At 42.8% G+C, this 15562-nt stretch overlaps 1 protein-coding gene across 2 annotated transcripts in view; it reads left to right on the top strand.

The window, feature by feature from the left end:
- LOC146830993 (uncharacterized) overlaps positions 1-12463 on the top strand; it is a 94833-nt gene extending 82370 nt beyond the window's left edge. The window contains exon 3 of one of the 2 annotated variants that reach the window (XM_085605200.1): positions 8378-12463. In XM_085605200.1, the coding sequence (XP_085461326.1) occupies positions 8378-8400 (23 nt within the window). In that variant the 3' untranslated portion in view covers positions 8401-12463. The remainder of the gene's footprint in view (positions 1-8377) is intronic. The other variant, XM_085605199.1, reaches the window with a different exon arrangement.
- The last annotated feature ends 3099 nt before the right edge of the window (positions 12464-15562 follow it).

Below are 15562 nucleotides of genomic sequence, written 5' to 3'. Positions count from 1 at the left end.
CGAGTGAATGGGTGCCTGTCGCGCGATTTCCGGGTGGAGCGGGGCACCAGACAAGGATGCCCGCTGTCACCTCTCCTTTTCACTCTCACCATAAAAATACTGGCGGCCAAAATTCGGCAGAACCCAGAAATCCATGGCTTCAGGTGTTCAGAGTCGGGGGATACCCAGGAGAAGGTTTCGTTATATGCAGACGATGTACTGTTGTATATCACGAACCCCGAGGTGTCCGTAGGGCAGTTGTTCAGAGAGTTGGAAGACTTTGGGGGAATGGCAGGCCACACCATCAACTGGCATAAATCAGTCTTGTACACGCCACGAGGAACGGTACAGGGAGTGAAGCTACCGGACCGTCTACTCACTACCGCGGAGGGGTTCCAGTACCTTGGGGTATATGTCACCTTAGACAAAAGGCTCTCGTTCCGGAGAAACGTGGAACGAATACTGAAGGAGGCCGTAGAAGATATGACAAGATGGAGACAGTTGCCGCTCACCCTACTGGGGAGGGCGGCGATGTATAGGATGATTAGCCTACCCAAATTCCTCTACGCACTTCAAAATGAGTATTATCCGCTTCCAACTAACACTCTCACCAGAATACACGCCGACCTGCGGGCATTCATATGGTTGGACAAACAACCACGCATTGCGCTCCAGACACTCCAGCGACATCAATATAGTGGAGGGATCTCATTACCGAACCTAGAGGCCTACTATTGGGCGGAACACCTGACCCCCATAAATGACTGGCTGCATGCACCTGCGGACCACCCAACCTATGCTTTAGAAAGGTATAAACTGTCCACACACAATATACTCCACTATCTGTATGGGGGAAAGGCGGAGAGAACGCTCTTGCCAGCGACTTTGATTTCGATTAGAGCATGGTCCCGAGCCTCCAGATCCACGGGATGGGAGGGGAAGCCAACACGTCAGACGCCACTGTGGCACTGCAAATGGTTTAAGGAACTACATAAACTGAAAGGCTTCCAAAGGTGGGATGACATAGGGATCTCCACCATTGGGGACGTGATTAGTAAAGGGGAGCTGAAGACGTTCGCGATGCTGCAGGCAGAGTTCGGATTACACCACACACAACGATACAAGCACCTGCAGCTAGTCCATGCTTGGAATGCACAGCAGATATCATTGCAGGGCATACCGGATTATTCACCGTTGGAAGGGAGACTCCTACAGGAGCAGATGGTACATCAGGCGGTTTCGCTTACATACAAAACCCTCACAAACAACATGCTGGGTAATCTGGCAAAACTCTGAAGCACATGGGAGGCGGAAGTAGGGCAGATAGAGGACTTAGATTGGGAGCTGATATTGATGCACCCCCGAGAAGTCGCCATTAAGTCACGGCTGAGGCTGATCCAATTAAATATACTACACAGGACATACTTCGACCGGAGACGTCTCCACAAGATGGGTAGGATAGCAGACGCCACATGTCTTCGATGCAATACTGAACAGGGAGATTTCTATCACACTATCTGGTCCTGTGAGAAAATTCAAACATACTGGTCTCACATCTTCACGGAACTGGGGGAGGTGTTGGGAATGGAGCTCACACTAGACCCGAAACTGGCGTTGCTGGGAATGGTGACCGACGTGGACCTGCCACGCCCACAGATTATTTTCCTGGGGTTGGCTCTGGTTGTAGCAAAAAGGGACATTGCGAAATATTGGGGGGTGGCGGAGCGGCCGGAGATAGAGGAATGGAGGAGAGGTCTGGACCTCTATATGGCAGCAGAACGAGTGACATACAAAGCGAGAGGCTGTCCCAAAAAATTCCGAAAGATATGGAGCAAATGGAGACAATACCATGGCCTAGAGGTGGGACACATAGGAGGTCACACATAGAGGGGTAGATGGCGGGGACGAGCGGGAGGGACCACCTGATAACGACAGTGATTCATTTCGAGATTCCGCACATGCGAGATGCGATACTGTGATGGGAGGGGGGACAGGCACGAGTGCACGATACCCGAATGACACCGGTGGACTGGTGGCACATAGTTGGATGGACGTGGGAGCTCTCTGTGCTATTAGTTTTGTAGGGGGAGGTGGGGGATGGGGGGGGGGTGTTGGGGGAGAAAACGTACAAAAGCAGGATCGCGGGGTTCCATGTGAAACGCGCAACATTGGACACATTTGCGCTCTATGGGAAATACCTAGGTGTCGCGGCCCGGCCGCAGGGTTGCGGGCATAACGGCTGTGAACCTATAACGAGATGTAAGTTTGACATGATGGTCTGGTTGTGCTACATTCGTAATTTTGTTTCATGCCTGCACAAAAATAAAGTTAAAAAAAAAAAATAATAATTACTTTACCTGCCAGAAATGAAAAGCTAGTACCTGAGGCTGGCTGATGTTTGGTGATCATCACGTTCATTTCTAAAATATATTAATGGCTGATATTTAGGTTATTTAGGTGATAATTTATGCTGGGTTGGGGAACTTACTGTTAATGGCATGACATAACCTTCTTGAGTTTAGATTGTACGCATTTGCTTCGAGCTCTGTTATTTCACAACTAACTTGTAGGCTATTTATGATCTATAGTGATAGATTTTTATGACATCATTACTCCTATATGATTACGGACGCTTAAAGCAATATGATTAGGGTATGGAGGGATATGTCTCCTAGCTGAAACTTTAATGATTCTGTAACTCGAGACCTGACTCTTCTGTAATGTTTGATATTGTCACATCAGCACCTTTTAATTCCCCATCCTGCTTTTTGCTAATAGATTCTCGGTCATGTTAAATGACTGAGAATCTACAGGAAGAGGCAGGATAGGAAAAGAAAAGGAAAAAAAGTGTAAGATAGATCCTAACTAACCGCTGATATGTATACAAAAATCACAGTAGGTCACACCAAATTGTATATCAGAACTGCCGGTCAAACCCTAGGCTTTTTAGCCAATTTCATGGACTGAGTGAACTATAAAAGTCCCTGTTTGACTTCATTTATTGTCGAGAACAATCCCTCCCCTCCTCTCCCCCGGCCATAATAGATGCCTAGTATTTCCCTTGCAAGTCTCGGGCTCACCAAACATAAAATCAATTAATGGAACATTTTATATATAGCTAGTCAGAATTCCCTGCAAAACGTGAGGCTTTTTACCAAAGTTCTTTGTGAATTATGTTGTAAAACGCCTTATATGGTCCATTTTTTTCATATAATTTCTCAGTTGGAGAACCATCTGGTCCCCCTGATGGTTGTTCAGCTTGTTTGACCGTGGATGTTGCTTTAAGGATATTATACTAATGACTGCAGAGTAAATATTTGCCTGGATCAGACTCAAGCAGTCTAGTGTGAGTACTTTGTACATGTGTTACATGACATCCAAGGGTCTGAGCTGTGAGGAAGGCAGCCTCATTCTTAGCGCCTCAGACACAGTACTCGAGTTTGTCTGCACGCGTCAGTATGCAGGCAGACAGGGTGCACACTATGGAAAGCAAGCCTTCTTATTGGAACCCATTCATTAGTTTTATGTTTTAACAAAGAGATCCCCTGCTGAGGACGAAGAGACACTCATTAACTGATGGAGAGGGCTGGGCGCTGTTGAGACGTGCCCTGGAGCACTCACTCCTGGTGACCTCTGTTTGGGCAGTGCAGCCTGCTTCTCTCCATGCTGTGACTACACGGTGTTACTCATCCGTTGGGATGCAGCATTTTCCAAAGGAAGCGACGAAGCGAAGTCCACTGTTGGGTGACGCGTGTCTTCGACTGCCTTGTTAAGCATTAACATTCAGAGCAAGGGTTCAGCAAGAGCATGATCCACTGTCTGACCAGAGGTCTGCAGCAGTCTTCAAGGTGAGGTGGTGGATGTGGGTCCCTATCCTTAGCTGTTAGTGGTTCTGTCACAGATGTTGTCGGGTTCGTCGTGATGGAGGGGGATCAGAACCTTCATAGACAATTCCACTGGGCAAAGATTCCCATCGCTGAGCAGAACACTTCATTAAAGCAGACAGTGTGGGTATTATGGACTAATTACTGCCCCATATAGACTCTGCACTGACTTGCACCTTGAACGATTTTGTCCGCAATGTACTCCTCATTAACGGAGACAAATAACACTGTTTTTATGGAGTGAAGGTGTCGCTAAGGCATAAGCCTAGAGAATATGCCTGGTTGTTACAAAGATTGCTTCCAGCTGCTTCCGATCCGTACCTTGGTGATGTCTTAGCGAGTCTAGGTGCTTTAGGCAGAGGCTCTTTCAAGCACCCACAACCCGGGCGTGCACCGGTTTCTCATTATGATTTGTGGCTCATATCACAACAACCAGTCCGGCTGCTGGTCTTGAGGTACTTCCATGCACTTCTCTCTAGAGTATCTCTTAATTTCCCAAGGGTGGAAACCAAGGGAAAGGAATCCGGTGTCAATGAACAGACCCAAATGTTCCAGTTAGGATCCGACAAGGAACCAGTGGGCATTGCCTCAAAACTTTTTAGTTCTGAGCAGAAGTGCTGAGGTCAGCTACCGCATAAAGTCCTAATTCCCAAAAACGTTTTTAGTGAACAGAAGACTGGCATATATGTAGGAATATGAGACCAAGGTTTGGTGCAGGGTTCAGATCACAGGAAGTGTTTTCTCAAAAGGTGCCATCCAATGGAATTTGGACTAGGCTCTTGGCTGAGAACAAAGCCTATGGCAAGGCATATTTAGCTTGCTATAGCCTTCCCATGCTTTGCTTCTCATCACTAGGCCATCCACTTTGATTCTCGATGAAGGATAAAGGCACGAATGGACAACTAACAGAGACGTGTATTCACTAGCTATATTCATTTGTGCAGCAATCAAAAAAAGGACAGTCATTCCATTATGAATTAATTCCACATAACGCTTTATATTTCCAAATGGGAATTTTGTAAAATGGGAAAAAAGTTTACTTCTGGGCTAGAGTGGCTTGTTCATTCGAGTGTTGGGACTCCACACCTCTACTGCAACAAAATTATACGGCTGCAGTTTGCTATAGGATAACAGTTTCTCCAAAACCAGTGACATTTTCGGCCTGGTTACATAATCTAAAGTCTCAGCACAAGTCAGAATTCAGATATAAAAATTGCAAAAGTTTTGAAATGCCAGGGGAAACACCCTCAATGTTCTACAAAGAGATGGAATAGATAGAGATAGCATTAGGTAAAGTTAGTATTAGAAGAATCAATATTTAGACCTAGCAAAAGATGGACAGGGTGTAATGCAAAAAGCAGCAGATAAAGAATGAATGATTGAATGGATAGTTATTTGTAAAGCGCACAGGGACTTCAAAGAGATACCCCGGCACTAATACACTTAATGTGCAAAACGAGGAGAACTGCATTTTGTAATGGTTTGACAATCAACCAAGTGTTTAATGTTCTATTACAGGTTATATGATTCGTGAAAATGTGCAAATGAATAGGCAAGGCATTCCAGGATTTAGCCGCTAAAATGTAAACAGACTGCCTCCAGTTCTAACCAGGTGAACACAAGGAAACATCAGCAAATTAGCAGGCGAGTATGCCAGATTGAGCATAGGTTCTTTAAACTGGGCATTGTGAAAAAGCTTAAAAGTTATAAATGGCTCCATGGCAGATGCACAAGCTTTTCAAAGCAATCCTGTGAACTGGGAGCGAAGGATGCTCCCTCAGGTGTGGCCTTATATGCTCCCAACGGAGAAGACCAAGTACTGAAGTAGTAGCAATATTCTGGTTAAGCAGAGTCTGCTAAATAGCTTATTGACGAAGGCCGAGCTGTGTGGCATGTGCATAGGTAAGTCAAGAAGAAACGGATTACAGTTTTTATTTAGGCAAACAAAAGCAGAATCTCTCAAAGATTGCGAAAGATTAAGGAACAAGAGGTCAGTTTGGAAATTTGAGGCATAAACAACATAATGGTCAAAAATAATGCCAAGGTTATGGAGGCAGAAGACCCCTAGAGCTGGGCCATCGGGTGTTTGACCAAGACGAATTCGGCCCTCTGAAGGCAGATATCTTGGTTTTATCAGAATTTAGCTGAACGTGACTGGAGATTCCACCATAACTGCTGAAAACAGCCTGTAATGCACATAGCTTGGAAACAGAATTCACAAGGATGGAAACTGCTCTTCGGAACAGACGGAAATGCTATATAACATACCTGGAAGAAATATATGTATGTTTGATCACGTACAATATGCAAACATATCTGTAAGCCAATGGCGCGCCATACAATATGCAAGAGGTAATGCAGTAGAAGCAAGGGCAAGTGAAACTTGCTTCAGGTGGCACCCGATGGGGAGGAGCTGGTTGTTGTCACCTGAGATGTTCTTTGAAAAGATGAGTCTTCAGCTGCTTCTTGAAGAGAAGGATTGAGAGAACTTGACGGATCTGCGTCGGACGGTGTTCCAGAATCGAGGTGCACAGCAGCAGAAGAAGGCCTTCTGGTCGTTCCATTCCTGCATTTCCTCGTTACAGTTTGGTGATGCTCCTGCTGCAAGGGCTGCTCTTTCTGCTGCATTTCTTGACCGTGTTGTCAAGCGGCAGAGGCCTAGAAGGGGACGCACCTCGTCTTGAAGGAGTGAGCCGAAAGAGTCAGTGTCTTTCCTAAATCATGTTTATGGTCTTACCATATTCTTTCATGCTTTTCATGAGGCATGTGGCTGCATGAAGGACACTCTTCAACAGTGTAAAATGGGCACCTGGGATGACCACAAGAAGAGCGTTGTGACAATCTAAGTGGAACATGGGCCTGGATCATCCTAAATTCCAAATTGACAAATAAAAGCTAGAGATGAAGCTCGCTTATGGTAGGTTTTTAGAACAGAGATATAGAAAGAAAAGGGAGGATTTATTGGTGGCAAAGATGGCAATTGAAAATAAAAGCTAGCTGTAGGAAGATATGAAAAGCATGAGATGGACATCAAGAGGAAACTATAGCAAAATAGATAGCAAATTAGATAAAGTAGATAGCGAGATTTCAGACAAAACACAGAGATAGTGAGAGACCAATATAGCTACAAATAAAAATAGACAGAAATAGTGAGGCATTACTAGCGAAAACAGACAGAGGTAGTTCATGAGAAAGAAAGTAAGCAGTAGAGAGGGCAAGAGAACAAATGAAATATGTTGGTAGCAATAGATACATCTAGCTCTAGTGAGATAGGCAGAATAGTACAAACACAGAAAGCCAGTATTTGGGGAGACCAGTGTATAGTGAGACATTACAGAACATTTACATTGCATATATCATGCATTACAGATTACTTTATGCAATATGTTTGCAATAGTAGTAAGGCCATGTTATGACCCTCCAGCATAAATCAATAAATTAATAAGGAGTGTGAGAGCTATTGACATTAGGGACTAGTGGGGATGATGCCATGGCTCTATTTCTAGAAGCTGTTCTGAATGTTCCGATGCTTGTGGTACAACTTAAGCTGAGGACAAGGGAGTACCAGAGGGGTAGTGTCACAATGAAAAAGTGCCCAAATCTTGAGGCGGCACAAGGAATTTAATAGGCTACTGAATATCGATTTAAGAGCTAGCCATGGATCTAGAGATGTCTGCGCATAATAAAGAGGAGGCAGATATGGCACAAAGCCGTAGAAGGAGTTTAACCTAAGAAGTTTTACATCTTCAGTCAGCTTAGACAGAGGTGGAGAGACTGAGATCAGTAGAAGATGTGAAGGAGGAATAAAAGAAATGAGAAAGATGAAGAGTGTAAGATGGGTGGCAATTGCATGAAAGATGGAGCTAACAAAAAAAAAGCATAATAAAACAGATATAGAAGTGTCGAAATTGACTTCTGCCATGGACTGGTGTGCTAAGAGTGAAGAACCCATGTATAGAGCCAGAGGATCTCGGAAGAAACATGATAAGTTAATGGGGTAATGGTGGATTTATTCGGGTTTAGCAAACGAGCATTGATGGGAGGCGGGGGCGAGGGCTGGGGGGACAGGGGCGAGGGCTGGGGAGAGTGAGAGAAATACTGGGTGTGGTTCCTTCTCAACATGTGATGTTATGGTGTGTTTCAAACTTAACAAAGTTGGTTATGAAAAAACAAATATAGAAGACATGTAGATTGCTAAATAGATAAGAATACAAATAATCCTGATCATATGGAACTTTATATTATTGTCACTACGACCTTTATTGTTTATCTGCTCCGTACACTTCTAAGAACACAGTGCCCTGCTATACCATGCAATAGCACATACCATATATCTCTAAATTTACCATGGTACATATGACTTTCATTCTTTGAGCTTTTCTTACATTGCAGCATTTGATTGTTATACATATTGCTGAGTGCTTATTGTGAGTGGATCTATTACCTGATATAGGGGTTAGAACACAAAAAGCATTAATATATCTTCTTTTGTCTGTTTGGTATGTATTTTGCAGATGCACCAAGCTTTGAAGAATAAAAAGAGTTTTCATTAATCGCATCATTCCTGGCCAGGCCCTATTCTGCTGCACTATTGAACAGTCTCATTCCGGAGGTGTGTTGGGGATCAAACGGCTAAAGTATCAAACGCCATATTACCAACAAGATACTATCCAAGAATAGAGCTCATTTCAAGGACTTTCTGGAAGACAAGTTGCCAAGACTTCAACAAATTGATGCACTGTGTTAATTTTGCTGAACCACCATATTGTGCCTGCTAGACTAAGCCACCAGACAGTGAGATGGTGTTCCTAGAAACAGCACTATACTTTGTACAGTAATATTTAAACTGGGTATATATAGAGATAATTGGTATATATCTTTAAGGGGTATTTGGTGCTGAAAAGAATAGTACTTATGTTAATGTTGTACTGTCCTTTGTTTTTGAAAATTCACGGTAAAATGTGAAAATCTACTTTCAGACATCAGAATCTAAAATCACTAATGGAAAGTCAACTAAGGTCAGAAAACGCGGGAACCTGTTGGCTGCGGCCAACGCCGCTTAAATCCTCGGGTATATAGAAAACCAATACTCGTGTATAAATGGGTGGAGTAAAAAAAAACTGAGATTGCCTGAAAAGCCACACCAAAAAAGGGGGCATAGTTCAGTTGTTTTGCCCACCCTAGGAAGAAGTAAGTATGCCAATGTTGGTAAAATTAGTTGGCAAAAACAGGAAGGGTTCAGAAAGAGTCCATGTTGGGTCCAGGTGAAAAAGTGACACATTTCCACGTATGTATTCTATAAGATGCGACAAGTGGACCCTCAGGTTTCAGAGCACAGAACAGGGGTTTTCAAGCTAAATGACAATAACAAATGCCAGTGGAGCTACACAAAATACACTAGATTTTGAGACCTTGAATATCTTGGTAAATTATTCTCTATAACAATAGTATCCAGGGTGAAATAAATATTTTGTATGAATAAGAGGAAAATGCTTTTGAAATGACTGATATCACAAGCTTGTCTGATGCCACCTATGGTGACTAGGATTAATAAGTAATATTATGGCAATTATAGTATTTGTTGGGAGATGTGAGTGTATATTATAGTAATTATAATTCTGGCCCTGTTGCCTAGAACAAACGACAAACTGTGTTGTCTCTTGGTAGAAATAAATACAGGGTACTAGGACCTAATAAGGACTTTTCCAAGATTAGAAGAACCAGTCACACCAATGAATGCCAATGCCATAAATCTATGTCAGATGCGGATTAAACCAAGAGTTTCCACATATCATTAAAGCAAAATAAGGCCTACCTAGCTACAAGAGAGCTCCTCCACACCGATCAGAAGGTGATTAGTCTGGTGCTTTAAAAAAAAAGCATTGGTGCATTTCAGTAACATTCCTAGGACCTTCTGACTTTTTTAAAATCACAAAACATCAAAGACAACATCATCTGTAACACGATTTTCTACCACTACCCTCCCATTGCTCCAGCAATGCTTCATGCTGTATTTTTACGCAGTCAGTCCAAAGACTCAGGAAGAATTATCAGCCTTAGCTCACAGATCTAAAGCTTCTATCCATCCAATCCAGCTATATCCATATTCCTGGCTGATCTAATTACTTCCCTCGTTTGCAATTGATCTAACATCCGTGATCAACTCGTTCCTAGAGGACGGCATTATTCGACAACCTCTGAAGCACACCATCAGCAATCTTCTCCTGACGAAAGCAAGAGCTGGTCAGAGGACACTGGTGATACCAGTCTGAATCCTCCCATTCTGTAGCAAGATCCTGGAGACGGAAGTGACTAGCCAACTCCTCACCAATAGTGATAATAAACATCATTATTAATCATCATTGGATTCATGTCTTCAAGGGGTACAGAATCGACCCTTTAACTCAACAGATCAGAACTCCCATTCTCCTTGGATGAAAGCAAGAACTTAACCCTGATAGTGCTTGACTCACCATCCGCATCTTAGAATTCCATCGAGAACCCTCTTCCCTGGCTTGAAGAAGGGGTTAGAGTCAACAGATCCACCTTGGAATGTATCAGATCCTTTTTATTCACCCACAACCAGGCAGGAAGAATCATGTGCTTTTGAGTCCTCCTCTAACATGGTAACATGCAGCTTTCCCCAGCCTTCTTCCCTTTCCAACCTCTTATTCAATATTGACTTGTCATCTGGCTCACTTCATAGACCAAGACCACGTCATTGCCTTGCGCCAATTGCCTTTTATCTAGTTCCCAAACTTAGGTCCTACTTCTTCCACAACTATGGAACATTGAAATCCAGTTCAACTTCAAACTCTTGTTCACATCTTTATCAAATAAAGGGACCAACAACACCAATCTACAGCTTTCCCTGCTACATAATCCTCTACCTGCCTTCCATATAGACCACTGACAAGAACTGTGGGTTATAATACGTCTTAATTATTGCAATACCATCTACACAGGACTCCCAGAGAAAGTCATCAAAAGGCTCCAAAGGCTTCATAACCAAGCAGTCTGAATGTGCCTGAATCAATGGAGGAGGGACAACATCAAACCAGCTTTAAAAGTGTCTCACTGAATCCCGGTGGAGGCAAAGATTTAATTTAATGTCCTCTTCACTGTGCACAAAAGGTACTGGGGCAAGGGACATGAAGGAACCTGCATCCAACTTTGACATTCAGAGGTGCCTGTGATCATCACCTGCACACCTAATCTCGTAAAGAGCCTACAATCTGCTGGAACATGGAGAAAGGCCCTTGGAATGCGTGGCCCCAGGTTCTGGATGCATGGCAGTCGAACCTGAGGTCTAGCCACTTCCAGAAGGGGGTTGCAATGAAAATTTTCAGTTTGGGCCCTCCCTTTCACAGACTGAACTCTAACTGCTCTCTACTCCAATTGAACCTTTTCTGATTTCATCAAGTGTCTGAACCAACCAGAAAGAAACAGCAAATAGAGCTCTGCAACTCTCCTTAATTTTAAATAACTTGTTTACACCCATGTTATTATCAAACTCCCAAGGATGTGAAGGCAGACTTCTAAGCACCAAGATTCAAACCTATTTTAGTGACCTCTAAGTTGCACATACATTTTGATAGCAAGCATACTGTGTCTCACAAGCTGTGATGTAAATTGGTTGAATTTTATGACTAGGACATGCCACACAAATGTGTTAATGACTGCTCATGTCAGTTCAACTCATGTAGATGTTTGTATAAAATTACTGTGTAGTCTAACTTCAGAGTTAGCTAAAGCAAGACATTGTGCAGTGATGCTTAGAATATCAGACTTCTAATAGTTTCATTAGTTCTTGTATTATAATCATATTCAGAGATTCTGATTTCCTGTGACAGTTGGATGATACCTGTGTGTTTTGAACTTACTTATCTGTAGTATGAAGGACAACAGCATCCAGCCAATTAATCGTTTTTTTGTTATTTATGAACTGTTTAAAAATACTTATCTACCAATATAGGGCAAATTTTCCAATGCAGAGTAAGGAGGCAAAATTTCATAGAAAAAATATAAAATGATCTGTTCCATTGTTCTTTTTAAACATTTTGTATTAATAAACAGAATGCCATGCAACAGCATAGGACATCAAAAACTTCAGTGATGGAAAATAGAAGATACCAGTGTGTGCACTTGTACATTAAAAAATGAAATTCCAATGCCTTGTTCTTTGTGTTCACCGTGGAAGAGGTATAGTGGAGGCAAAAGAGAATAGCATTTCTCCAAATAAAATGCCAAGAGAATCTGAATTTCATTAAAGACACGGAGGCTAACATTATGCACTATTCCTTTAATGCCTCTTGAGGCAGCACTTAAAAGTTATACATCATAAAGAAACTATTGCAGAACAGAACCTTCCTGGCATTTAAGAAGCACTCACCAAGAACAGACTGCCTTTTTGAAATGCGAAAGAAATTCTTCCTGCTTGCATAAACAAAGAAAATGGATCCAGTGTCAGTACAAGAACATCGGGATAGCGGAAAAACTTCATAGCTGATCCCAGGTAAAGAATCCTATCGCCACGACCAAACTTCCAGAAGATGGAACACCACAGAAGGAGTGATCTATCGGTATTATCTGAATTTATAAAGGAAAGTTAATACTCCATCTTATGCCAACTCTGCAAATGCAAGAAACAATTGATCATAAGACATAAAGAATGCTTAAACACATAACGTTTACTGTAGCATCCTTTCCTTCTATAAGTTTCAGGATTTTTCTTTTTTTATAACCTCTATAACTTCGCCAAACAATATTACCATTCCACATAGTTACTTATTAATTAAACCAAAATTTGGTTTCCTTAGAATTTAAGGCTACCATTTTGCATTTTGGTAGTCCTGCAAAACAACATGTGACATGTCAAAACACACAAACTGGACAGTGGACCAGAAAAACAGCTAGAAAGTCACCAATCACATGCAGTCACCAATTGAGGTCATTACAGTACAAAGTAGATTCTTGTGTGCAGAACTCCAAAAGTGCCCCCTGTCCAAGAGCACTCCCCTATTACCAGGGGCCACAAAATGAAAACACTAAATCAGAGCTGCACCACTTTGCAACAATGTTCAAATATCATTTGAGAAATAGATTTCTATGGAGCCATGAAGTCGTTGTACACGGGTCAAGTTTCTCTTTTCCTTTATTGATTCATTCCTTAAAAGCCAACGCGTTTCGTCCTTAAAAACAGGACTTCTTCAGGGCAATGCAGATTCTATGCAGAGGATGAATAGAAACGGTAGTGGCCTTGGACATATAGTGTAGGTCAGCAAATGTAACAATTAAACCATTGCATCATGCTCGTCAGTCGGAACCAACAAATAATCCAATCAGAGTAGAAGGATGGTAAAAGGTTAGGGGTTCATTCATGTTCTTGACGTATTCGTAAGTACTGCAGGATATATAGTAAGTGTGGTATGATAGCCACAGCAATAAATGTACAATTGTTACTCCCTAGACCATATCCAAAGCCTGAAAAGAGTACTTTAGATCAAGAATGGACACGCCGCATGGTGAGTGGCATTCTCCTATCGCCCAGGGCCATGCAGTGTGTCCATTCTTGATCTAAAGTACTCTCGCCAGGCTTTAGATATGGTCTAAACAATTGTACATTTATTGCTGTGGCTATCATACCACACTTACTATATATCCTGCAGTACTTACGAATACGTCAAGAACACGAATGAACGCCTAACCTTTTACCATCCTTCTACTCTGGTTGGATTATTTGTTGGCTCCGACAGACGAGCACGACGCAAGGGTTTAACTGTTACCTTTGCCAACCTACACTATAAGTCCAAGGCCACTACCGTTTCTATTCATCCTCTGCATAGGCCTGACACTCCAGCAGCCGGTCAGCCCGTGCTGTCTCACCTCCTCCCCTGGGTCAAGACATCCCCCAGATCCTATTACTTTCAAATCCAGCCAATCAATCCACAACCAGGCAGAGACACACAGAAATGTTTAAAGCACAAAAACCCAGACACTTCTGAAAGAGTGGCTTACAAACACATAATGCAAAAAAACATCTTTATAAAAAAGATGTGCTATTGCAGGGTGAGTTCAGGCATACTAAACTTCACCTTTCCATATTAAGCCTTTGGGAAGATAGACTGGCAAACACATTACACAGCCTTCCCATTCTATTCTAATGGGCAAGATGGCCTTTCAGCAGTGAAAACGAAATGGAGATTATTTCACTGCCAGGACATGGTACACACCATGGTACATGGCCCATATTTCACATGCCCTGCACCCTGTCCAGGGGGTACCCTAGACCTACCATAGGTGTGCCTGATGTGTATGGAAAGGGAAGGGCAGGGTCTGGTAAGTGCGTGCACTTACAAGAGCAACATTGCAGTTTAGAAAACTGCGCACAGGCCCTGCAATGGCAGGCCTGAGTTCCCTTCTCAAGGCTACTTGAGTGGGTGGCACATTAAGTGCTGCAGGCCCACCAGTAGCATTTGCATTACTAGCCCTGGCACACATAGTGCACTTTACCAGGGACTTTATTAGTAAATCAAACATACCAATAATGGACAGCCAATCTCCATTACACTCTACACAGGGAGCACTTGCACTTTGACACTGTTTAGCAGTGGCAAAGTGTCCAAAGCATCTAAGTTGGCAACACATGTCAGAAAAAAGGTCTAGGAGAAAAGCAAAAAGTTTAGGGAACTTTAGCCAAAAAGGGCCAAGTCCCACACACATTATAAGAATATCATGCAAATAGACAATAATGTGTACTCCCCTTTCTCTAAGAAAGAAGGCCACCACTCTCATTATCTTGGTGAAACACCATGGTGCAAAGGAAAGACCTAAGGGAAGTGCCTGGAACTGATAAAGATGGCCCCGCCAGGTGAACTGGCGGTAACACTGGCACTCTCTGGCCATAGGAATGGTGAAGTAGGCATCCTTCAGATACAACTGAACCAGCCAATCCTCTTCTAATAACATATCTCTCAAAAGATGGATTCTCTCTATCTTGAGGTGTCTCTACTCAAGATACCTGGTACCTGTTCAGATCCCTGAGATGTATTACGGGTCTCCAGCATTTTTCTTTTTTCTCCACAAAGAAAGTGTACTCACGAAAACCATGCATTCTAAGGGTACTTCTACGATAGAGCCCTTTTGCATCATGGAATCCACCTCTTCTACTACCACCTTCTGCTGGTCTATAGTCAAATGTAATTCTCTTGTGGGAAAAGACTGAAGGGGTACCTCTAGGAACTCTATCCTGAACGGTTTTCAGAATCCAAGGATCCTGTGTAATTGTTTACCAAGCCTGGGTAAAAAAACTAATATGGCCCCCACTTTTTTCAGGAAAGAAGAAATAGGAGAAATCCTTGTACTCTCTCTGAAAATTGGATGAGCCTTGTCCACATGATCTGAAGCGGATAGCCCCTTCTGAACCTTCTTGTCTCAAGTGGGGCCTCTTGGAGGCTCGGCCGGCAGAAAGGCCCCTTCTTCCGGCCCGGCCATAAACACCTTGGCTGAAAACTCTCCTCATACTGTTATGGACTTTGTCTAGGGACAGAAATGTAGCCACGCATTTCCCCAGAGTTTTAATCATATCCTCCCCAAAGAGTAGGCCCTTGGGGATCTCTGAAGGCTCCCTCTCAGCAAGGTCTCCTAATTTTTGGGTTGATTTTTATTAATACGACCCTACACCATATGGTTTCAACCCC

This window comes from Triturus cristatus, chromosome 5_1 (genome assembly GCF_964204655.1).
Source record: "Triturus cristatus chromosome 5_1, aTriCri1.1, whole genome shotgun sequence".
NCBI classification, from domain to species: Eukaryota; Metazoa; Chordata; class Amphibia; order Caudata; family Salamandridae; genus Triturus; species Triturus cristatus.
Note: the sequence above shows the minus strand (reverse complement) of the source record. Positions and strands in the feature narration are given on the sequence as shown.